The sequence below is a fragment of the Amia ocellicauda genome, chromosome 23 (assembly GCF_036373705.1).
Source record: "Amia ocellicauda isolate fAmiCal2 chromosome 23, fAmiCal2.hap1, whole genome shotgun sequence".
In the NCBI taxonomy this organism is placed as follows: domain Eukaryota; kingdom Metazoa; phylum Chordata; class Actinopteri; order Amiiformes; family Amiidae; genus Amia; species Amia ocellicauda.
Window position 1 is genome coordinate 5,159,029 of NC_089872.1, and position 26,373 is coordinate 5,185,401.

The 26,373-nt window shown below is 40.3% G+C and overlaps 1 protein-coding gene across 1 annotated transcript in view; it reads right to left on the bottom strand.

The window, feature by feature from the left end:
- Nucleotides 1–16,062: 16,062 nt before the first annotated feature.
- hnrnpll (heterogeneous nuclear ribonucleoprotein L like) overlaps nt 16,063–26,373 on the bottom strand; it is a 34,343-nt gene continuing 24,032 nt past the window's right edge. Inside the window, exons 5-13 of the mRNA XM_066696634.1 lie at nt 25,175–25,269; nt 25,012–25,084; nt 21,436–21,507; nt 20,804–21,018; nt 20,540–20,661; nt 19,466–19,667; nt 18,989–19,046; nt 18,704–18,802; nt 16,063–16,954 (exon numbers count right to left, since the gene is read on the bottom strand). Of these exons, the coding sequence (XP_066552731.1) occupies nt 16,899–16,954; nt 18,704–18,802; nt 18,989–19,046; nt 19,466–19,667; nt 20,540–20,661; nt 20,804–21,018; nt 21,436–21,507; nt 25,012–25,084; nt 25,175–25,269 (992 nt within the window). The 3' untranslated portion in view covers nt 16,063–16,898. The remainder of the gene's footprint in view (nt 16,955–18,703; nt 18,803–18,988; nt 19,047–19,465; nt 19,668–20,539; nt 20,662–20,803; nt 21,019–21,435; nt 21,508–25,011; nt 25,085–25,174; nt 25,270–26,373) is intronic.

Here is a 26,373-nt window from a genome sequence, read left to right on the forward strand (position 1 = left end):
TGGGCCTGCTCAGCATTTGTATACATGCCACAGAGCATGATAGGATGTTAATTGTTTAATTGTATCATGCATTACACCTGTTTGGAGGCATGTGCATTCATTATTTTCCTCCACTTTTTCCATTAATTTGTCTCCCGATTGTATATGCAAATCAAGATGACTTTAGATGATATAACCTTTAATTAATTTAGAGACTCATCTAATTGTATCCATTAATCTTGGTAACCACTGGTTACATATTCCATTTGCAGTGGTTAACCTTTCATACTCTCTGTAAACAGCTATTTTTAATGACTGTGAACTTTTGACAGCCCTGCTTTTCATGTCTCCATGTAAAACAGGAAGATGGGAACAAAATAAAACCATGCATTCCACTGGATACAGACAGTTGCTGTAATTCACTGTGACCAATCATGGTCATGGGTTTATACACCACTGCGGAAGACTGCTTGTGTCAAGCATAAAAACTGCTCTGTCCTCCAGTGGTAGAGTCACGAATAAACTTATAATCACAGAGATACTATTAACTAATGTCACAAAAAGTGCTTTTCAGCTGTCTACATCAGTGCATGTAGTTCAAGTATGGGCCAATTATTATGAAGGATGCTACACAAAATAAACATTGACTTATTCATAGTCGGAACAACAGCAGTGTGCAGGCCCTGTCGTTTTGGATTATAATAAGATTACTGATACTTTTACGTCACCAGCTGCTTAGCCATGTAATCAGTGTTACGTTGGTCTAATTGAGGAACAATAATGAAGGAGCTGAGATGTGAAAAAGAGAAATTGTGACTCCTTCACCGTGTGCAGTGAACAGGTTACACATTCATGGCTTAGTTTTACATTTTAAGAGGAGATTAAGCTGGTTGTACTGGCATCTTCACAGCAGTTGTTTCCCCACGGGTGCTGCTTCCAATCCACTGACTGTGAAAAGCAGTCAGGAAGCCTAAACCTAGGATTTCTAACATGAAAGTGTGGGACAACAGCCAAATACCGGCTTTGATTCCCTTTAATATGGCTTAGAAATCAGGATGGTGTTTGGCAAAGGTCAAGGTCACTTCCAAGCACTTTCCCTAGATCTCATTTATTTGGTCATCCTCCCCACGAACTTTCAGAGATTGAATGTTTATTACATGAGCATAGCTAGGATTAGCCTGAGGAAAGCTCCTCACAATACAGCATTTGTGCCCTGTGTTTGAAGGTTATACTTCCCACTCTCAAAGAGAACACCACCACCTCCCAAGACATGCAATTTTTGGACAAAAACATTTTGGTTTCTGTAGCACATTTTCCTAGTTTATGTTTTGTATTTTCTTGGGCAATATCCCTGCTGGCACTCGCCACAAGAAAATAACAAATGTTATGCATCTCTGTGGGCACATTTAAAGAAATCTATCTTTATTATTTTGTAAAGATGATGACAAAAGATGACTAGTGATTTTTTAACTTACTAAAAGTCAAAGCATAGACTTTTTACAGTATTCCCTTATTGTGTTTTTTATCATGTGGGTTTATACTTCACCCAAACTCAATTCTGGATGGTCTAAACAGAGCACATTTTCTTTCATGTGTCTACAACTTGGACTCATGCCTTCTCCTCTCTGGCTCCCCAGTGATGGAACAAGCTGTCTGTGAACATCAGGACGGCACCATCTCTCATCACCCTCTGAGGCGTCCCCCAGACGCCTCTGTTCAGCCTGTACTTGTAGACCTTGTAGGTCTCTGGCAATCTATATCCTTGCCCTGCATCCCGTGCCTAGACAGAGCGATGCCAACTGAATCACTCTTATTTGTGGTCAGTTTGCACATTATTCACTTTATTGCTTCTAGAGCTTCTCTCAGTTGTCCTGGTTATTACTTTGTACCCTTACAAAAGCACCTTTTGTTGTATTGTGTGATTCTGCAAACATTGTAGTGTTTTTGTAAGCCTTTTAAGGCACCTTAGATATATAGGCCAAAATAAAGTAATTCTTAAGTTTTACTGGCCAAGTACTATCCACTAATTAATCAATAAATAATAAGTGTGTCTAATTACAATCTGGCTGTAATGCAATTGTAAATGAATAAACAAGGAACCCCAGAAAAGGATTTCTTATGTTAAGCTCAGATGACAGGCTGCTCTTGGGGGGGGAGTGAAATACACATTTTAGTGGTGAACTGGTCTTTACTACTCAAGTATTGGAGCTTGGGATGGATCACAAGAGCAGTGGCGGTGCTACAGGGGGGGGTCTTCCAGCCCCAGTCCACAACCTAGATGTTTTGATCAAATACTGTCAATGCTATCCAACACTAATGAAGACTACCCTAAGTATGTACAAAAGATTCTTCACAGCTCTGGGTCTGTATATCTATTTGGGAAGAGGACGCCTCAAAGTCATAGGGTGTATTTACACCCCCCAAAAAAAGATTGCTAGGCAGCTTAGAACCATCTAAAAACAGGCCAATGTCAAAGGATGACTCGTGGAGGGCTTTGTGCTGAAATTGAATCTGAGATTTACTTATTGAGATCTATGAAGACCTTGGCCAAGGGTGAGTACATCCTTTTAGGTTGACCAGCATATTGAATTCTTCCGGGTGTGGTACACAAACGCTCCCTCATGATTAACTTTCACAATATCCGAAACAGAGCCCTGACATAACATTGTCTCAGTTACACACATCACCTCGGATTCTTACTTCTTTTAAAACAAATTAATAGAAACATTTGAATTGACACTGGGTTTTATTTGTTTGCTGGGAACCTCTGTGAATTGGCGTAAATCCACCCCTGTTGTCACAAGTGGTGCAGAAAGTGGTTATGTGTCTTTTTTGATGACGTTTTCTTGGGGTTTTATGGAATGACACTGACTGAGGTGACTGAAACTTGACATGGACAGACAGCATCAACAGTATGTACTGATTAATCAGCACTGTGGGCAGAAATGAGGGAAACTGAAGAGCAGGCCCACTTTGGCTCTCATGTCAGGTGCAAGGTTTCTGGCCACCGGGCTAATTAATTAGCACAACTGTTCGTAAATCGCAAATGTCAATCACATCAGTCCATGTCGTCCTATGTTGCTCCCAGAAAACACCATCCAAATAGCTGAATAATTTCACAGCAATACTCTCAGCAAACTAACTGATGTCACAAACTTAGTGGTTTCAAATGCAGGGTTGTTTTTTCCTCTGAGTTTTGTTCCAAACAGGCTCCCAGTTACTGGATGACTAAGATTTGCTGCTTAAGTAAATGACCAAGAGCGCAGACAAGGGCCCTGATATAAGCCCCATGTCTACCTATCTTGGATGATGACACCCAGTGCCAAATGGTTTTATCTCATTTCATGAATCAAATGTAATTAAACCAGTTGAAGCTCAGGTCGCCAGAATGAATCAAAAGCACATTACATTAAAACAATCGTTCATGGTTTATTGGCTCCCTTCTCTGTGTAGCTTTCATTAAACCTTCATAATGCACAATGACCGCAGGCATAATACACCATAACATTTTTTCCTAATGACACAACAGGCACATCATTACTCATTACACTGATTATAGTACTTGTTTGTGTTAGAGTTAAGGTGTGGGAATGTTCTGAAGTATGTTATGGTTTACATTGTCTCAATGAGCAGATGAACCACAGTGAACAATAGTAGATTGAATGAATGTGATTGTGGTGTTATGTAGCCTTGTAGTACTTTAAGTGTGTTGAAGCCCACACAGAGGGCGTGCTGAATAAAGTCTAACCAAAGAACTTGTTATTCCATCTGCTTAAAAAAATACTTTAAAACTGTTTAGTAAATCGGTCAGATTAATGTATTAATTGAGAGCTTTAATTGGAACAAACATCAAAAGCCATGTCTTAGCCATGTTTTTTTTACATCCCAGATTAAATAATGCTACAATTCTTTAGATCTCCAATATATTTTTGTCCTTAAAATATATTCATAATTGCTGGTCTTTCGAATGTGCATCAGGAGCTAACTTAACAGTTATATATATGATAGCAATGAGGCCCTTGCAGAGCAAAAACATAATCAATATTTCATGCTCTGAATTGAGCAAGGCCAAACTAAACAGTGTGAAGAGAAATGAATAGCTGAACACAGGCCAAGCAAGACTTTTCCTGGGTCTATTACAAAACCTGAACTGAATGCATCTGCACTTCCCTTCCTAAACTCTTGTGTCTCCCATAGTCTCAGACCAGCTGAGATTATATAGCAGTCTGGAATTATGTACCATGTCACAGGCCACTGTGCATAGGTGTGTCAGTTTAAGAAGTGTGGGATACAAAAATAAAATAAACATTACTGTCTTTCTTCTGCTTCCTTTTCCTTGTTCCAATCCAGTCTGCGCTTGCAGGCAGGAAAAAATGGACGAGTGATAAGTCTTTCTCCAGGCTTTAAAATACACTGGAAAGACTAAATGAGAGAGCTATTTTCACTGCATATTAACAGCTTCCATTAAGCAACTAGAATGGAAGTTTCTGGAAACGGAATCTGCGTTGTAAAAAAATCGCATTGACAGTTGAAAAGTGGAAGCCGTTCACTGTGTTAGAATGTAAATATTTAAAAGCATTATAGTTTAAAAGGGGGTTGACACCTACACTCTGTAAGGAGCCAGTTTTGCATGTGACCTAATGCAAATATCACAGGTTAGGGCATTTTCGTATAGATCACACATTATCATGTGTTACACATTAAGTATATCCCTAGGTGCTCTCTGTAAGGAGTTATAAGCCACTGCTCAATTTGACCTTAAGAAGAGGTCAGAAGTCATGGGGGCAGGATACAAGAGTCAGCCATTAGCTGATATTTTCCTGTTCAGTAATTGCTGTTGTTTCCTACAGAATACAAGAGTCAGTCTTATCTGTTACTTTCCTGTTCTGAAATACGTACATTTGTATTGTCTCCCACAAAAAGCCTTTAGCTTGAATCCTGCTCAGTAATAAAAATAATGTAAAAAGTCAGCTAATTAAGATGCCAATTAAGTCATGCAAAGCTGTTTACTTAAAATCTGCATTTAATGTAATGTCGTTCTAATAAGAAATACAGATTGCTAGTGAGATGTTAACTGTTCTAACAGCGTCTGCTTCAAACAGTGGTCAAAAGTGTGCTGACAGAAGGTACAAAACATTATCACACAATCACTTGCATTTTGGAGGATATGCATTTTTTGCTGGCCTCAACTTTGCTTTGCTTCTTTTTTCCAATCTATTTGACATTTTCGTGTTGTGCTACACAGTTCTTTTATTTGAAGTATCAGACTGAGATTGTCCGATACATGATTGCTCCACCTCAAATCCAAACGTGAAATGCAATTGTCATAGCAATGAAATGCAGCTGTCAAACCGATGACCTTTATAAACCTAGAATAGGGCTGTATATTTGGCTTAAAGGACTGCTGGAGTAAAATATCTCCCCAGGTGATGGTCCAGAGCCAGTCAATCAGCAAGAAGGTGATACAGAGCTGGGAAAGATCCACCCACAAGTTCACACATGCTAGCCTATCAGCATCCTGGCTCCATCATCCAGTGGTCATCCTGGGCTGCGTGGGTGGAACAGCAACACTAGCAAGAAGGCCCAGATGGGTGACTGATACTGTTCCACCTTCACATGTTTTTAAGGTGGCACTGAAAGAACATGAAGCATTAAAGCTTTGCCAAGATTGATGCTGCCAAAAGTCAGTTCCTGCTGCCAACCAGAGCAATCAACGTTATTAATTTGCTTAGGCGTGATCTTGCACATGAGCTTTTAAATTCAATGTGTTGTTCATTAACAATTGAAGACAAATACTGACTTCTTATAATGTGTTGATAACTGCAGACAACAACAAAATAAGTCAGATAACTGAATACAAATACATTAAAAGCCTTTATTGGTTATTATTAATGCTGGCTAATGAAGCCATGATGGTCAATGGTTAGCTTTGATGTCATTCCTGCTTTAAAAATCAACGCCTCTCTGTTTAAAGGAGGTTTTCAAATTTGTGTCCTGTCTCAAAGTGTTGTCATACTATTATACCCAGCCCCCTTTGATTGTTCACGGCAATCACAAACTATTAGCTGCCACTTCAGTCCCATACAGAGCTGTTTGGCAAAGCACTTAAAAAACATCAGGAAGTACTTAGGCAGCACTTAACACCGACTCATCTTACCCAGCACCGGTCAACTATGCACTTAGTATTCATGAAGGCCCTCATCAGCCGAGCACTGCGCTAGCCAGGCATCGCTCCAGGACACTACTGACCAGTGACTAGTGTGGCTATCCATCCTCCCCCTGACCCTCTATCTCTCTACCTTTCACAGGCACAGAGGCCCAGGAGGTGAGTGAATGACTATTCCCAAGGTTTGAGTCAAGCTAACAGCTCTGTGTTTAAGTCCCACTTGTGTAACACCCCATTATCCTGTTTTTCTGCAGCTCATTGTGATGTCATTGGGCCTTACCATCGAGTGCTGTGGCCAGTTGCATAAAATGTCTTAATTAAATAAGTAAAGCATGTAATACAGCAGTTGTTCCACATACCCAACTCCACACTTTTTATTGTGGGGAAAAATGGGGGCAAATCAATTAAAAATAAAAACCTGAAATGTCTTCATTAGAGAAGTATTCATTCCCTTTGCTATTACATTCCTAAATAAGCTCAGGTGCAACCAACTGCCTTCAGAATTAATGCAATGTGATGAGTGGAGTCCTTCTGTGTGCAATACATGTGGTTCAGATGATTTCAGATCAAAAAGACCTGTCTCTGTAAGGTCCCACAGTTCACAAATTAGGCCTGTATAGTGTCAAGAAGGAAGACATTTCAGAAAAAGTCCTGTTTAAAATCCCACCTGGCATGTGGGAGACTGAAAAGTTGTGGCAAAAGATTCTATGGTCTGATTAAACAAAAATTGATCTCTTTGGCCTAAATGTAGAGCGTTATGTCTGACGCAAACTCAACATGGCACATCTTCCTATAGGCACTGTCAATGTAAGGCAGGTTTCCAGTGTGACCATTTTTTAACACTTTACACTACATAAACTTTAGATTTAAATTTAAAACTCACCAAATATTGGAGGAAGGCACATTGTGTATTATTTCAGGCCGTCACCTCCTGGATAACGGAAACACAGCAGAAAAACTTCAAAAGCACCTGAGGTGTCTTCCTGTGTTATTATTGTTATCGTTTCACTTACTCCTTGAAAGTAATTCAGTTTCCATAGATAACATGTGGGACAAACTGTTAAGAGTTATTATTTTCTCCTTTCCAACAGCAGATGAGCTTAATGCACAGCAGAGATAATTTGTGCAAGTACACAATCTCACATTCAAGGAGAGGAGAAATCTGTCACTTTGATTGCAGTGTATTCCAACATTTGCATCACCGAACCACACACCTGTGCTGGTTTGAATGAATAGGTTAATGCGTGTTTACATATTTTAAGTGTATGATTTCCGGAATTGAATATGTTTGCAAGGTAAATTGTAACTTTCTTATTCCAGTACATTCTGCACAAAGTCATTTGTTTTGGTCGTTTAAAAATGAAAGCTGTTTTAACTCCAGTCCAAGGTGACTGCTTCACGTACAAAAAAAATATTATATATATATAATCTTGGATATACATTACATGTGTAAAGTGATGCAGGAAGTTCCGTCTCTTCCAGAATTGTGGCAAATCAATTCACACACACATTTCTCACTGCAATATCAGGTAATTATCACACAACAAAAGCACACAAAGACAATAAATTAGGATCTGAAAACAAGATGTAAAATATAAAGCTGAAAACAAGTAAAGCAGGAAAACAATCCTTTTTCATAGTAAGCTGTAAATACATTTTTGGCAAACCCGATCAGCAACATATGAAGTTCTCTGTAATGCTGATGTGACACACTGATTTCTTTTTATTTTGAGAAACACAAAGCAGCTTTAGTAAAAGTCTGAATGTGTATATATATATATAGTATTTATAAATAACATGGTGTATTTTATTTTGATATAGGAATACACTGCAAATGTTATATATAAGAGTACTGTGCTATAGAAGATAATGCATCCGATATGAATTCTTGTAGTGATGATGACTTTTAGCCTGAATTTGATATCCTTGAACAAAGGTAATGAGAGAGAGAGAGAGAGAGAAGGTTATTATATTATTGTTATGTGAAATTATGTTATCGTTTGTAGGACAGACACCTCTGAGAAGAACACATTTGGAAAGAATACATATAGTTTTTGAATCCAATTTACTTCAAGCGATTTGAGCATTGCTATTACTGCAAACAACCTCAGTCTTCAGGTAAGGTCATTGCAACAAAGGGCACTTACAATTAAAGTGATGCACTGCCGTCAGAGCTGTGGGTCGGTTATAATTCATGCTCTATGTATATTTTACATTTTAAAAGAAATAGAGTGTTTTTTATTTGCTTTATGAGGCAGTCTGAAGTGTGGAAATGTCAGCCAAGGATTGGTGCCTTCCTAGGTGGCAATATATTGCTATCAGCCTCCATAGTCTATAGAGCCCCCCCTTTATAGACACTTCATGTTTTCTAGAACATGAAATTGGCAATATTTCGTCCTCCACTTTTTTCAGACACCAGATTAAATATCTCCATGGAACGGTGGCAAAGGTCTGGATGCATAAACAGCTTGCACATAGATGACCAAGAGGCAAAAAGAGTCCGGGCTACAGCAAAATTCAGCTCCTACACTTTTGTGGAAGTTGACTTAAAAAACTAGACCACATACAATTTGTTAATTTTTTATTTTTTTTTCCTCTCTGTAAAATAAAAACAATGCACCATGAGCCAATAATGTCCTTATTTTATAAAGTAATGAAACAGGAGGCAGTTCTCAGCTGGAACTGGAGGGACTGAGAATCATGTTCAGCTGACACATCCCAATATCATTTCAATGGTCGAAAAACGGATTTTGCCTGCTGGGTTATTTTTTTTTATTCTCAGTATATGGCTGGCAGCCACACAATTAAAATAGTGCCCAACTCCACAAACTGCCAAGGGAGAGCTGAAATATTCAGTTGTCTTTTTAAAATATAAAAATGGTGGCTTGTGAATGGTGTTCATAAGAATCTAAGGAGCATCAACATTTGGAAAATTGTTGTTTTTGTATTTGAAGCTCTTAATCTAATATATGATGTGCTAGATATAGTTTTACCAAAAAGCATTTAATTATCCTTACAGATGACATAGAACGCAGTGTTCCCCAGGAACTTATTGTAACTTTGGATGGCAGAGCGCTGGATCTTTCACCCATGCCAGCACAATTTTCCTCCACAAAAATCTGAGCCATGACAATCATGTCTGTAATGGATTATGCAAAAATATGACTATTCAATCAATCCTTTTACAGCTAAATTGAAATATTTCTGTTACCTTTTTTCAATTTACAGATTGGGTGATTGTGCATTTGGCAGGAAAATTATAAATCACATTATTATTACTATACTTATTATTGTTATGAATTGGTAAGACATTAATGCTAAAAAAGGCAGGCAGGACTGGGCTTGAAAAATCTGTTTTTACAGGGTGCTTGGGAGGCTTTTGTTTATTTACTGTTCTGGCCTTGTTTGGATAGACTACACCGAACGGCAGGGCCCGGGGACACAGTATTGCACCTATGGAGACCAGCATGAAAACCAGCAAGTGCTGTATTTGAAGTCGAATATCTTTATTGATTTTTTTTTTTTTTAAAGCGTTTTTTCATACCATACTCTTTCTATGTGCATTCATATATACAAAGACTGGTCTTTCTCTCTACCTAATGAAGGAAGACTGAGGTTGCTTTACTTTTACTTCCTTATCAGAGAACATTAAGTCAGGGGTGACATTCAAAGCTCAAGATTGATACATCTTCAGTGGTTAGGTGAAGTGATACGGATATTTGAAAAAAGAGGATATTTAAGGTTTAAATGAGCTGAACTGCCCTTAAAAATGTGAGACCACAATCTAAAAACGCAGGATTGTATATAATACTCAGCTGCTTAGTCAAGATATGTCCAGTCATTGTATATTTAAAAACTGACATTCACAAACATGTTTTAAAGCATACCAATAAATAGGCACATCCAAGTATTCGTCCTCTTGTGGGAAGTGCTCCTTACTTACAGCCACCCACATGATTAATAACAACAGGGAATACAAAGAGGAGAAAACAACATTGTAGAATAAGAATCACAATGAATGGGGAATGTGTGACCTTCGGGAAAAGAAAGAGGGGAAAAAAAGAAAACGAAACCACACACAGAGGGGCTGAAAAGAAGCCAGCTTATTTGGTGCCGCAGCAGCAGCAGCAGCTTTTCAGACCCAGACCAGTCTGAGTTGTAAAGAGAACCGAAACATGAGCAAGGCACAGATGACAGCAGCAAGGCGGGATAATTTTAGTGCCGGGGTCACCAGAGAAGGGTGCGTATACAGATCCAAAGGGGATTGGTGTAAACATAGAGATCGGGCCTGCACACAGATACAGATACAGGGAGTGTAGATTGTGAACATAACCCAAAGGCTAATGACTAATGGACACTTTGAGACAAGTCAGACTGTTGAACTGAGAGATATAATTGTGGAGTTAAAGATTCAGACCTTCTTTCGATAATAATTGGTGTTTGTTTACTGCACCAAGCATATAGTTAACTCTGATCAGCTGTTCACTCTTAACCCAGTTCATTAGTCATGCTATTGACTTGATTGTGAAAGTAATTGCAAATTAACTGTTAATTCACATTTATTTTCCATTAGCGTGTTATTGTGTGAAGAAATGTTAATGCACTTTGACTGTAGAAACAATATTGCAATATTAACCCTATGGATATGTTTTTTGTTGTGTTATATACTGATTTTAGTATGTTGTGAAGTGCTTGAAGATGTCTTCCACTATATATAATTAATACTGACTTAAACTGATTAAACAAAGAACTTGCTTTCACTTCTACTTATTATTATTATTATTATTATTATTATTATTATTATTATTATTATTATTATTTTTAAAAAGAAGACGGAGAAGGAGGAGATTAATGATAATATTTACAGGGTATGTACATCCCCCGCATGGTTATTATTGTGTTTATATAAAGATAAATTATCTTCTCGTAATTTTCTACATCTTTGAAGTTGTCTATGACATTTACACTTGTGAACTGCAGTTTGCTTGACTTGATAAAGCGATGTGAATGCATCCCCCCTTCCAGTGAACAGGAACCAGCAACATTGTTTATTTTTATACAAGAATGTTTCACAGGTCTATTTTAATCTTTTCATTTGGTAAGATAGCTTTCGCACCAACGTTCACGGCACGATTTCTTGGTGACGAACTTACAGTATATTAAACAATGTGACTTGGGGTACTCCAGTTTAAAGGTTCGCCATCCCTGGTCGAGATGAAGAAAATGATACATGTATGTAAACTCCTAGATCTTTTTCATATGTTGCTTCTTCTAGTTATATACTTTTTCAATTTAATATTTGTGTATACTATGTTTTTGTTGCCTACATTTATTGTATTCCATTCACCTACGTTCAATTAAATTTGCCACGTGATAAAGCATAACTGAATATTGTCGAAGTCATTGCACTCCTCTGAACTGCCTCTAGAGCAGCAATATCCTTCTTGAAGTGTGGAGCCCAGAACTGTACACAGTATTCCAGATGAGCTCTAACTAGTGCATTGTACAGTCTTAACATTACTCAAGTCCCACAATTGGTTCAATTAAGCAGTTAACGATCTGGACAGAAGAAGCTGTAGACCCTGAGGCTCTCCAGGACCAGGGTTAGCCACCCCTGGTCTAGAGCATTACTATTAATTAGGGAAGGGAGAGGCCCTATTACTGATACCTGAGGAACCCCACTTATTATGAGGCCACATTCATGAATCTGTTTTCGATACATCAGTTCCTCCTCCACTTGCCTACATTGTATTGGACTCCCATAGCACCTAATTTCAGAATTAGTCATTTGTGTGGACCTTAACCAAAAGCTTTTGGAAATCCAATTATATTATATTTTAAATGATCTACTGCTGCGGCGGATTGTTCAAGAAAGAAGGAACGCCGGCAAGACATTATCTACTTTGTCTATATTCATGCTGTATTCAAGAAAATACTTTCCCATTTAGATACTGCTCTAATCTTCATCCAGTGACTTTGGAGACCTGTGGTTAGTATGGTGTCCAACATGCAGCCCATAATGTCAAAATAAAAAGGAAAGAAAGGACACATCTTCACCATGGCAACTCTCGGTCACAAAGCAGCTTATGTATTCAAACCACTTGCTGACAAGTTGGGATAGCAGTTGCTTAGGGGACCCTGGCATGTTATGCAACAGCTGTTCCTTCCAAGGGGAAACCTCTGCAGCCCTGCAGCAGATCCCAGCACGGCTCAGGTTCAGCACAGGAGGTGGACAATTGGGGGCACTGTTCCAAGACGTCTCAGGTTGCCTCAGTAGAGCTCCTTTCCACGGGCAATGGGGGAAATATAATACTGCTCTTGTGTGTCCTGTAAGTGTCCTCTCAAAAGACAACTTACTGTTCTCTGTATCAAAAATTGAAAAAAAGGAAAAGAAAAATCCATATGATTATGCTCGTATAAAAAACAAACAAAAAAAAAACAGACTCCTCAGCAGTTGGCTCCCCAACAGGCCTCCCTGTGCAATATACACGATTAACAGGCTTATCTTGGTCATTCATATTACAGCTTCTTTTAATCACCAGCTGATAAAACATCCTATTGGGTGAAGCCTCCTTTACAGCCTTTTTTCTATAGTAGATGGATGAAAAAAAGTGGAATTCCAGTGGGATAGCTCCTACTCCCCTAGGCCGAGGGTCTGGATCTTCAGGCCGTTGGAAGATAAACTTGCTGCCGCAAGAACCATACCTACCAGAGGTTTAAAAACATAGGGATATATGAAGAACAAATGCGATCAATAGATCAAAAGGTGTAATTTGAAATGAAGGATATTGGTTTGAGAGGCAGACCTTTGTAAAGGGTTAACTATATTAAAACACGAGGAGATTAATATGTACTAGATTGTATGTATCCATAGTTCCAAGAAGTCTCCAACAGCTCAATCCCCCATAGCCACTCATTTACATACGATAAATTGCCAGTCTTGCTCACATTATTGCATTCATTCTTAAGGGGTTTCTTGAACTGCACAGCACACCACTGCAGGCTGAATGCAGGGATAGAGTGAAGGAGAAAATGTCATTAGCAGAAGCACAGCCATGGCTTACTGAATTAGAGAAGGAAAGCACAATTCTTCTCCAATCACAAGCCTCTTTGAGATACTGAAGCATGTGTGAACCTGCACAGAAAAAGCACAGGCCTGATCTGCCCCTGGTATGGGGGTCTTTATGTTTATTTCTCACCGGGAGAAGTCAAGGAGTGTATGCGTTTCAAAATGAATCCTAACCTCCGTAGCAGTGAGCCAGAAAAACCCACCGTGGAATTACAAACCCCTTAAAAACAAACCGAAAAGCAAACAGTACAGCTGCCTCAGAGATTCAAAGGGGTCAGGTATTGAAAAACACATTTTCAAAGCGTTCTCTGTTGCCCTTGTACGACCAGCTTTGGCTGTAGTTACAGCACGGTTCATCTTTCAAAGACTTCTTTTGTTTCTATAAACTGAACAAAAGGTATATTATCATGTTACTCCCGAGTTCCAGTCTATTTTTTTTTTTTTTTTTTACAAGGACACAAAATGTGATTAAAGTATGCAGCTCTCTGACAGCCCAAGATAAGACGCCACATCAGCACTTGGCTATTTTTAGCCGGCTGAACATTCAGTCTCAGTTAAAATACAGATAACTCTGAGAGAGTTGCGTAACCCGAGTCTGCAAGATGTTCAGACACATGGCTTGTTATTTCCTAAGTGCTTCTCAGCAGCGAGGGACCCTGTCAAAAGCAAATGGTGTGTGTGTGCGTAGGGGGGTGTCTTTGTCACAGCAGAAGGATAGAGTTTGCAGAGACACACATTTATAACTTGGGAGACTCTGGTGTGTGGACTAAGCTGATCCTAAATGAATATCTGCGAGTAAATAGATCTTTCTTCCTTTTTATAGCATCTGGCCTATATTTTCACTTAAAAAAAAACTAAATTCTGTTAGGAGAATAAATGGCTGAGTCTCTCAAATCCTGGCCTGATAAAACAGATATGCCAGAAGTGTGGTAAAGAGCAGAGGGGGAGTCTGGCTCCTAATCAGGAAGCTGATTTGTCCAAAATAGGTGACTTGTTTTCCTAGCTCTTAGCGGACCACCAATGAGTGAGATAAGTTGGCCGTGAACCCAAGCAATCAATAATGGCTGTTCAAACCGCAGAGATTATCTGCCGTTTATGGAAAGTTACCCAGATAGGGATTTTCTTCAACAGTTTATTTTGAGTTTCACACATTCGTAATTGACAAAAAAAAAAGGAACTCACATCCTGACATGGGTAAATGAAAGGTTATGCCACAAGATTGTGTCACTACTTCCTCTAATTACACAATGATTCAAAATGGCCTCCAAATCTAATGACTTTTACTTAAATTGTCATAGTGTCAATTAAGTCAGAGTGACTAAAATTTTTGAGACCCAATCAAGTTCCCACCCCCCACAATGTGTACGAAATAACATGGAAGGCTTTCCTCATGCCATTGGTCCAAAACTATCCCTCTGTCCAAATTACATCCATGATGGGTAATTTTTCCTCCACAAGCACACTGAGTGAATTCCCCCTCCTTTTCGGCTGTGTTTATGCTCGGATGTGAAAGCGAACAATCAGCATTTCCTTTTGTGGGGACTGAGAAAGCAAAATGAAAACGCACAGCAACGCGAGCATCACTACACATCATTGTGTAGACTGGGGTTATTCAATGAGTTTGTGCAGCTTGTAGAAACATACAGAAACGTCCCCGATTCTTTCACTCACTCCCGTTGATATTAACCTTGCCTAGCAGTGCTCTACGTGGATGATTCCTAAGTCATTATATGACTTGGTCCAGAATAAGCAGAGTTCCTTCTCTGTGGGAGGCAGGGCCGGGGAGAGAGGTACGTCTGTAAACTGGGGGACCGTGAAGGATGCTCCAAGCCTTGGCCAGAACAGAGACTAATTAAACTCAGGGTTGTGCAGATACAGTTATTGACCTCCGCGCAGTGCTCCCACAACAGGCAGCTGGCCAGCTAGGAGAGCGGACATTTTCAGATCCAGAATTTCAGCCTTGGCCCCCTCGCTCCCCCAGAAAACACACAACACCCCTCCCCCAAACACACACACACACACACACAGCTTACAGCGATTCTATGACGACTTCATCTTTCACACTGCTTCCCAGAGCACCCTTTGACTCCAGCATAATCTCTGAGGCATGCGGGACGTGCCAAGTGGCAAGAAACAGACGACCTATGGTCACAAGTGGGTGTAGCCTTATCTCAGCCCTAAGAATTAATGAAGTGGAGCCTCGCACACTTGGAACAATGCTATAAACTCAAACAACGACAAAACGCGCTCACTCATTTTCTTGTGTTGTTTCACTCGGAAAGCACAACTGATTCCCTCCCGTCCAAAGCAGAATGCATCCACGACTCCCAATCATTTTTCATTTCATTTATTTCTTTTAAGCACCGTTCACCGCCCTGGAGCCCGTCTTTTGAAGTTACTGCACTTTTCTACAGTATTCTAGCTTGGCCTTCTCAGAAAGCCCCTGGTGCGCAGCGCTATTTCTCGTTTAATCCACAACACTCGGAATTGAATCAGGTGGTACACAGGACACAAACACACTGCGCTATTAAATTGTAATCCATGTCCGAACCCTTTTAAAATAAAATGCAGAAACGAGAAGCATCCCCAACAGCAAATTACATTGCTTAATGGATCTTAAACGCATTTAAAGGGGCATTAACATACTCTAATGATTTGCGCACAAGGGTTAGCTCATCTGAACAGACAACGTGCCATTTATCCTTTGGCGCAAAACAAACCCAGCCACTTTAGAAATCGAATCCATTAGCTACAGCACGTCGGTTAAGGCGCACAAGTGAACACAAAATTGGGATTTAAACCGCTGCAGTTTTGAATTTGACCAGCAAAGAAAGAAAAACTCCAAAAGTAGTAACCAGCAAATGTTTAATGACTCATGCTCACAGTGGAAACGCCATGCCAGGTACAAACACTGAAACAATGCACTGAAAACACTGACGGCTACAAAAATCATGGACATCTAGGTGTAAACATTGTACAAACACAGCGTCTAAAACTGATCAAAGTGCCTTCTCTAACAAAATGGTTTTGCTCTATTCTGAAGTCAGACACCAGGTCTTACATTAGATTTCCCCGCCCCGCCCCTTAAGTACTATACACATTCATATATTACAATGTGGTCTAAATATTACAGTCTATAAACATGTTGTTCTCTTAAGTACCAAGTGAGCCCAAGTCTGGGAGTTAGGCCCTCACACAACCACGGAATAAAATTAAACTTGAACAAGCTTGCAGAATTTGGTAAAATAATACACTGTATCGTATAGGTCAGTGAAATCCGTTCACGTCCGAAACAGAGAGCAAGGATCCGCTGGAATCTTTTAAAAACACCACACTGCTCTGGCGTTTCACGGCAATAACATCATTTTCATTGAAATCAAGTAATCTCAGGGATGCTTGAATAGGATTCTCTCTCCTTTCTTTCGTTTTACCCACAAGATCACTCGGATAAACCAGGACGCCCTTTCCCCTCGCCTCATTTGTCTGGCGCCCCAGATCGTCTACTGTAAGATTTTAAGTGTGATATATATGTATATATACTCTCGTCCTCTGGCTGCATGATCACAATGAGTTAATGAAGGCTGAGAAAAGGCAGCTTCGCAATCCGTCGGCTGCCCTCGGCGATCAGGGTGGATCGTGGCTCTCCTGGCAGCTGTCCCTCTGACTCGACACTGGTCTCCAGCTTTATAGGTGCGATGAAGTGGAGAAGCAGAGTTTCAGGGTGTACGGGTTGGATCCATCTGCAAGAGGAGAAGCGGGAGGTTAGACGAGGTGGCGGCGAGGCTTACGTTGCGTGATCAGCGGGACATTCGTTTCAGAGTCTCGATCGCTATGCAGAAGACAGAACCCACAGAAACCCAGGTATTATCACGACACGCACTTTTGTACTGAGGGTCAATTCATTAAACATCTGGTTCAATTACTAATCGACAAGTCAGTGTGCTTTTTATACTTGGAGCACTGACAGTTTCCCCCGTGGAAATAATGAGGAAGATAAAACAGTTACAGTCAAAGGTATTGGCGCTGTACAACAACAATAATGCGCTGCACTCCTTTGCTTAGCTTAATACATAATCCTTTATTTAATGTCACTTCTTTTCCAATAACAAGTGTTTTAATTACCTCAGGTCAATCGACTGGAATCTTTACTACTACGCACTAGTAGAAAAACATTTTGAAATTACACAATTAATAGAATACACTGGTGTAATAAGCAATATATATTGCCCCACACGAATTTGTGAATAATATAGTTTCAAATGAAGGGTGCCAGCACTTTTGTTTTCTGTCACTATATGTAAACCTGTTCATAGGCCTAAAATTCTGTCCTTCTTTAGGAGTGAAAAACCTCCCAGAGAAAGCAGAAAACCTTTAATATTAACCTTTAGTATTAATATTAAAAACCCCAGAGGACTCTCTACTCCACTTTGAGATGACAGTTCGAATAGCACGAATATTTTGACAACAGGGGCTTAGTCCAGCCAACTGCACAGTTCCTTCTCGCCACATTGTGCACGGATCAAAAGTAACCAATGAGGGTATGGGAACCCACAAGCCCCTATCGCCAACATGGCTGTGACCGAGTACCCCCAACCGCGGGCTCCAAACGGCTGGCAGGCGCTCCCCACTTCATTTCAAATACCTTCTGCTCACTTATAATTTACATCTTTGCAAACCGGAGTTCAAGGACTTGAGCTTCAAAACAAGGTCCTTCTGTTTGAAGCACACAATAGCATACATTATATAAAGACAATAGGCAACGTGCAAGCCACAACAGCACAAATATCTGGACCGTTCCCACTCTAAGTTAGGCAACCTACTGTAATCCATGTGTGTGTGCTGCAATTACACTGACACAAAGGGCCACACTTCCTTCACTGAAATATTTAGAGCTGGTTCATATCGTAGGGTGTAATTGCTGCTGTAGAGTGAAGCAGCCCACCTACGCAGGCGTAACAGTTACATCAGCGTTCGAGTCGATATGTAAATGTTGCCCTTCGCAGTGTGGAGATCCAGGCAGACGGTTTTAACAGCGGTGAAGGTCTAATCGCTCCACAATACCGATTCACCGGCTCTCTCATATCCACCTGATGTGTTGCTGGGAGACTTGTATTCAGGTGGTCGGTGCAAAATCCTGCTTTATTAAAAACACTAAGGGGAACTTTGAGCGTTGGCTATAGTTTAATTAAGAAACGCACTTTGAGATTTAAATGTGTTAATTAAGGGTTCATATTTCCACATAAGTACCCAGACCTAAGACACGCAAACTGGGGTTTGTAAGGTTTCCCAACCAATCGGTTTATGTGTGTGCGCGTGTGTGTGCACACGTGTGTGTACGCAACAATTCTTCAATCCAGGGGAGGAAATGCAACAGAAAACCCACAAAATAAAGGATTTTGAAGATCAAGTCAAGATATCTTATTCCAACTTAATACAGTAAGGAGTGAACAGACAGTTCTGTCCATCCACTGTTATTCATTGCCACTTACTTGGTATTCTGATCTGGTAGTGATTCAGGACCGTCAAGACTTCAACGGCATGCGTCTTAGTATCAAACTCTAGTAACCCTGAGATCGTTTTGGATGAGGCTAAAAAAGACAAAATCAAGACGACATTGGTTATGTTTGGAAACAGACCTCCACGTCTCATTGCTTTTCATGATTAGCTGCACAGTTTCTATTGTCCAGATACAAACTTGTATTACCCCTTGTGTGCAAATCTTTGTGTAACACATCAATTGAGTCATTCGAGTCACTAATTTGTAGCACACTTACGCTTTGCATCGAACACTTTGAACTTGATGAACCCAGGCACGTCGTGTTCGGTACACAACTGCAAACAAACAAAAACAGAGAAGCAAAAAGGTACGTTAATACAACAGCAGCACAAAGTTAGAGTTCTGGGTGGGACAACAGATTCTGATTACTGTGCTTTAAAGTAACATCGATTTAGTAAAGCCACTTGCTGTACTGTAAGGCTTTCAAATCTATATCCTACACCACTAGATGGTGCTGCAGTTCACTTTAAAACTCAATCTTTGAAGAGGCAGACCATTTGGAGCTTGCTCTGTGTTTTGTCCTGGGCATGCCTTATTTAAACTTTAAGGTTGGAAAACTAAAAGCTGTACAGTTCAGGCAGTAAAGTAACCTCCCTATCTCTCCCTGGAGTTGGGGTTTCCCTGGCAGTTGCCTGTCAATTTAGACCGACAGGCACCATAAACGCACTGATCTGAGAAATCGAGTCACCCTCACCCTCTGCAGCTCGTCCTCGGTGACGCAGGGTGGCACGTTGTAGAAGTGCAGGACACAGGAGGGGGGCTGGATGATGTTCTTGGAGGCCTGGCCAGCACTGGTGAAGCGGTTGTTTCGGGTCATGGCGAAGTCTTTGTAGCTGCTGGTGCCATCTTCCAGCTCGAACACCTGGCTGGGGATGACGGCCTGCTGCTTGGACACACTGCCACAGAGACGGGACACAAAGAGGCCAGCAGTCAGCCTGTGGCACACCTTCGCTTGACTGTTGTGGGCGATTTAGCGCAGCAGTGTAGGAGACCGAACGTCAGCTCACCAGTGTTCCAGAAACCTACCAGAACTACACCAAATGTTTATTTAAACTCAGAAAAACTATTTTCATTTTGAGTCCCTGTCCTGATCTTCTATGCTCCATTATTGTGCATTGTAATTGTGAGTATTGCTCTTTTATTAAAGTGGGGCGTATTATAAGCAAATCAGCAAACAGGGGAAGTAACTGTGGTAACTTTTAGGGCTTTGAATACTGTAAACAGAAAGACTAGGTGGTTTTGTATGTTATGAACTGCATACCGCATGAAAGACTCCCTGTGATTAGGGCCTGTGTGTGGTTCTCTCTGTTACGAAGAAAGCCTTTAAAGATTGAGCAAAATTCTCAAGTTTACTGTAAAGAAGGATTATCCTGTCCAATGCCTTTTCAGAGGTCCATTTCTGAACACGCTAAACTAGACTGGAAGCACAAATGGGCATTCTTCTAGTAAAACACTGTGTAATAAGCAATAACCACAAAGTCTTTTCAATATTTCAAACCGCTTGATCTCTTGGGAGCCAGTAAAGAATGATGCTGTTGAGGTCTTGGTGGCCAGGCTTGAACAGTGGTGTGACACTATGCCTTGGAAATGCAGGTGACGTGTGGTTTGGCGACAGAGATGCCGTACATTGTGTAGCTCCACCGCAGACTAGAATTGCGTCTCAGGAAAAAAAAAAAAAAAAAAAGCCCAAAAATGGCCGATATGAACAATGCACAATTCGTGGGAAATATCCCAGGCTCCACAGTATGTCACAGAAGCAGAAGCTTACCAGACATTGAGCCTCTTCCCAAACACCTTGATGCTGTTGAGGTGTGTGATGGCCCGGTCCACAGCGTACTCATCGCCCATCTCCACCAGAGCCGTGCCTGGGACACTCTTCATGAATTTCACCTGCGAAGCACACATGCAGTTGTCAAACAAAATCTCCACCCACAATCTGAAATGCACTGAACACGATCCGCCACGTTTTAAGACTACAAGGATGGCGACCACAACCCCGGCCCCTTATCAACTGATCGGCCCATCCCCTGACCTTCTCGATGTTGCCGTAGAGACAGAAGAGGTTGAAGATACGGGTGCAGTTCATCTTGCTGGGGTGCAGGCCGCTCACCATGGCCACGGAGCTGGAGGAGTGGCCCATGTAGGAGGAGGTCTGGGGGAGCGGGTAGGCCACCACCTCTGGGATGTCGTGAGCGCTCATTTTATACCTGTTATTACTGGGCAGCGGCAGCAGGGGGCAGTGGGACCCTGGAATGGAAAACCGCAGAATGCATTCATCCCACACACCAACAGAAATCAGTCTTCTTGGGGAAGGTCTGAGGTTATGGCAGCTGTTGCATTTGTTATTGTTCACTTATGCTTTTTCACGGATTGTAATTCACCGCAGGCCTGGGGTCAATCAAAATCACTATTACAGCAGACTGAGTTACAGTTACAGTAGAATTAAAAGAACCCCCCCCCCAATGAACTCAATCCTAAATGGTAACTTTTTCTCATTGCAGTCAGTTTAATATTAATCGACTCACTACTGATGCTGAAATACAGTGTATCATGTCTGGCTTCCGTCTCCGATTACAAAACAAACGCCAAGCCAAGCCATCTGTCCTGAACCCCACACTCCGAACGTGCCTTGCTCAGAGGAAAAAATCAAAGGCCGAAGCTCACCGTATCCATTATCACTGTAGGAGGACGGGTGCTCTCCTAGAATAGCTTGTCGTTGCCTCCCCTTTCCTCGGTCTGAAAAATGTAGATGTTAAAAAAAAAGTCAATTATGGAAAGGAAAGACACAAAACATATAAACAGAGATAATCCACAAACGTGCACCTACTTAGCAGTCACATGCTTAGAGATATGGAACAGTCAGAGCAAAACCTGCTAATTGTGTAGTGGTTGTCTTTTTTCTTTTTTTTCTTTTAATCTTACACCAGGCCTCACATTTAAAAAAAATAAAAAATAAATGACTACACACTTGCTTGCTTGCTGGCCCCTTTACACATGGCTGAAGACAAAAAGGCCATTTCAAGGTCACGGGTTTAAAGAGTTTAAGGATCTCGGGGAGATGGTAACCAAGGTGATGAAACATTGTCGACATATCGCATAACTGCATATCAAAGTACATTTGATTTTCCAAATTCTAAACAAGCAGCTTTTTCTCTCCATTGTTTAGCTATTTTAGAAGGTTTTTTTTGCCCCACATGATGAGTAAGTAAGTAACTAAGAAGCAAGTTTACAGAATTGAGAGCAAAAGTGCTAGTACAGGTTGGCAAAGGAAAGGAAAACTGTATTGCAACTATTATACAGGCAAGTACAGACCATTTGAAAAAGAAAACAAAGTTGTACAGCTTAAATAAAAAACAAAATGTAAAAACAAACAATAAATCACACCGTAAGTTTTACATTTTCTTTGCATCTCTTGTGAATAACTTTACAATGGGGAAAAACAGTACCTGGGTTATACCACTAGCGTCAACTGCAACACTTTCAAAGAGGCCTCCTTTATACTGGTACTTCAGCACAAGCGAAAAACATCAACCTGTGTTACATGGTTTTACAGTCAGTACAGTCCAGACAATTTCAACTTAAAACAGTGTCATACATTCACAGTGGAGCAGCAGAATGGACTAAAGGACCTACGCTTTCAGTGGATCTCCCCCCGTCACTCTAACCGCTTGGGTGAGCCCATATGCTAATATTGGATCGGTCTACAGGGAGCGGCAGTGTGAAAAATAAAGATTACGTCAGTTAATGGGGGGCTACTTCCATGGCAAGCTGGAAACAGTCTTTGAAACAGTCTCAACACGGAATGGCTTTATCTGAATAGATTTGTTCCAAATACTTTCATATATTGCTCTAGATCTTGTTATATTGGCTAGTAAGTTCACTGGCCTTTAAGAGAAGAGAGATATTCACAAAATTAATTAATTAATACAAACAATGAAGGCAGATAAGAGATTACTTAAAGACAGCACTTAAGGAGTTCATCCGATTTGTGACGCATACATAAAGATGCTCTGAATAGAAGACAGAAATATATTTGTTTTAAATCTGATAACGTGTATCTGGCTCTCCAGGTTCCTGTGACAAAATCAGTTTCTAAAAACCACAAAATTCCCCTGACATTCGTAGCCTGTAGTAGGCAATTATACGGGGGCATTGCAACAAGACGTCGAATGGCAGCATGAGGCTGAAAATCAGACAGTTTTGGGTAGGAGGTTTGGAAGGGTTTCACATGTATGCGGTGGAAACAGAAACTAAACACAATCTGACAGGGAAAACAAGTAATCAGATTGACAGGAGCTTGATTGAGTTACTAGCTGTAAAAGGGCAGGAACTTCAGTCAATTCTGCGTTGCCCCATTAACATTAGTTTCAGATCAATAGCAAGATACTTTTAATTACCAATTTCTCTTTGCATCGTGAACCAACAGTATTTTACAAAATCAACATTCTTAAGGTTGACAGATTTCTAAAAAGGGGGACTACAGCCATGCTAATCTCAACAAGATCCCCAACAGAATACAGCAGAAACCAAAAGACACTTTTTACCCTTGGCTTCCACTGTACGTCTCCGTGTACCTTGGCTTTGAAGTACCAAGGCCAGATTTAAAACAGACCACACACTTAATTGGTTTGTCATTTTATAATTGCAATTAGGACATCAAATTTTTACTGCAATTAAATATGTTCTTGTTCATTAGACACAACAGCCTTAAATATGATAATTATCTATCAAACAGATTAAGTGAGCAACATACTGATGTTGATGGCACTGCATTAAAAATTAAATAAGTAAATCCAATGTTATTTTATATATTCTTATATAATTCTCAAAGGCTTTTATTCCAAAATGCCATTAGCAAAAAACAAACAAAAAAATATTATGAAATGGTCAGTCAATTTAATTTAACATTTATCGTCCATTTGGCCAATTAACTTAATTCTAACTTTCCGATATTAAGTTTATTTCCAAGTAAGTAAAAAAAAAAAAAAAAAGTTGCCAATTACACTGGATAAAAAAAGGCTTTGGGAATTATGGAATTGAGGATGCAGCTTTGAAAGATGTTGATTGACACAACCTAAAAAGTTCAAATGCCCCTGAAGAGCAACACTAATTTCTTTTTTTTTTTTTGGTTTGTTGTTTTTAACCTGATCTGATGAAAAGATTGTCATTCAGGTAAAAAGTGTCTAGCAAAGACAATTGGTCCCCCGATTGTTTATAACTGGTATTTTTGAAAGGTCCTGTTAAAAGCATGAAGACAGGGGATCTAAAGCTGGGCCCACGTCTGTGTGGGGTAATTCCTCCTGGAACAGGGGGGGTTCCTTCCTTACGAGGCGTGTTGAGGCGGTGCATGCAGACAAGGATGTGTGGCAAGTCTGAGGTCTGTCTCTCTGTCTCTGTCTCTCTCAGGGCTGGGAATGAATGCATGATGAGGTGCAGAGTCAGCCTGGCTGAGGTCCCTCCTGAGTCCATCTCAATTTCTCTGTCCCCCTCTGTCCTCTCTCCTCACTGTAGCAGCGTGCAGGGCGGTAGAATCTGGACTATGTGGTCAATCAGTCCTAATTTCGTTTTTTTTTTTTTGGTTTGCTGTTCAGGAAAGTGAGTGTGTTGCTTGGAGAGGTAGGAGTCTTATGTGCTTGCTGCCTTGTCTGTAAGTTTGAGTTCCACCTTGACTTTGGTCCTTTACACCAAACAGTAGGGGGAGCTAGAGTCACAGTATAGGCAGCAAAAAGTTTGCATTCTTTTGTTTTCGCTTTTAAATACTAACCCTTATAAACAAAAAAGAACAATGCTAGGACATGTTTCTATACCACATACAGAATATATATATATATATATATTTTTTTTTTTTTTCAAATGCTTATCAGATGACCAATATATTTTATTTCAACATTTTCAGCCTGAATGTGACTGATGCAGGCAACAGTAGAAAATAAATGTCTCACTCAGTGCGACTGCTGAGATTAAAATCTTCTAATTCACAGCAATGTGAGAAAAAGCTTTTAACTTTCTTTTGCCTGATTCTCTCCCACTCAGTTGGCAGTTTCTTCTACTGAAACATGTGGGAGTAACTCGACTGCGACAGTTCAATAAAAATTTACCTTACACCCGCATACAGTCACGCTCAGGCAGATCGAAACTACCTAACATCATTGCGTTTACTTCGCTGGTTAAGCAAACAGAAGGCACCAAAGCACAGATGGACAGAGCAAAGTCAGAGACGTGATGAAAAAAAGATCTTACCTCGTCTAACCAAATACGGTTTAGTGTAGTCCCAACTATCATTGTCATTTCTGATTACGTTAAGGCGGGTGGGCTACAGGAAAAACAAAACAAGAGCACACTGTATGTCTGGTCTCAGGGAAAATCGAAAGAATGAGTGGAGGCAGAAGTGGGGGATATTTACCCGGGCGTATTCGATTTTCAGGGTGCAGCAGCCGGCGTAAATATCGGCTCCGTTGAGGGCAGCTTTAGCTTTCTGAGCGCTCTGAACGGATTCAAATGTAGAGGCAAGTTAAGGAAGGTATTTTACAGTTTACGGAGACTAGATTCCAATATTATTCAGGAAAAGGTCTGCAAATAGTATTACAGGGCATCGCCAAGTACAGATTCCAGTGATGTGCAAGGAATATTAATGAAAGACAGAAAAATGAATCAATGGCATGCGTGTAAGGTTCAGACTTCTCAACAACTGAGGGAAAATAGAAAAGAAAAAAACGAAAGATGTATTTTCTTCCGTAATATTTTTTTCCATAAAAAAACAATGCAATAAAAATAGGTCAGCCTCATCTTGAACAGAAAATGTGCCAATACTGCATGTATACTCGCCGCATGTCTCGCAGTGCCCATGCTGACAATTCATATACATTTACCGACCTAGAAACAGCCAAACCAGTGGCATCTCAGTGCCATCACAGATTGTGTTTCTCCAGTAATGTCTCCCCTGCCCTGAGGTGTGACACAGAAAGTGACTTTACCCAAGGTCACATTTACAGGCCTGTGTTGGGCATGCGGTCCCCTGCAATCATGCAACTGAAGTGTGTTCTGCCACGCTGGGTCGCTAATAGTATTCACCACAGTGGAAAGTTTTACTTTCTTCATGGCAAATCATTATACTGCCCCTCACACCCATATATCGTCTGACCTGTGGTTTGGATTGTTTCTTTGATGTTGTTTGGCAGGTAGCAGAGCTTGATTTTATAGAAACTTACAGGAAGTGCCAATACACGACTGAAAACAATATCATTATTTTCCCCAGATTTTCTCATAGCTTTGTCAATTCTATCAAAAGGAATATGTAACTTTAACAAATCATTCTTTATTGCGGATCACCTTAAACAAAGGCAATCAATCATATCCAATAATAGATCATAAAATCTAAATCAAATGTGGTCAAAAACAGAAGGCATTAGTAACAGGATCTGAACAATATTGCTTATTTTTTAATAAAACTATTGTAAAATAGGACACATTACTGTATTCTTTATGACATCAGATTCACGTGTTTTAGGGTAATCTTCCGCATGGAAAGTTTATTTCATGAATGACATGACCCAGTTTCTGGCCCGGTGACATGCATATTTAATGAAATCTGCTTCCCCCATG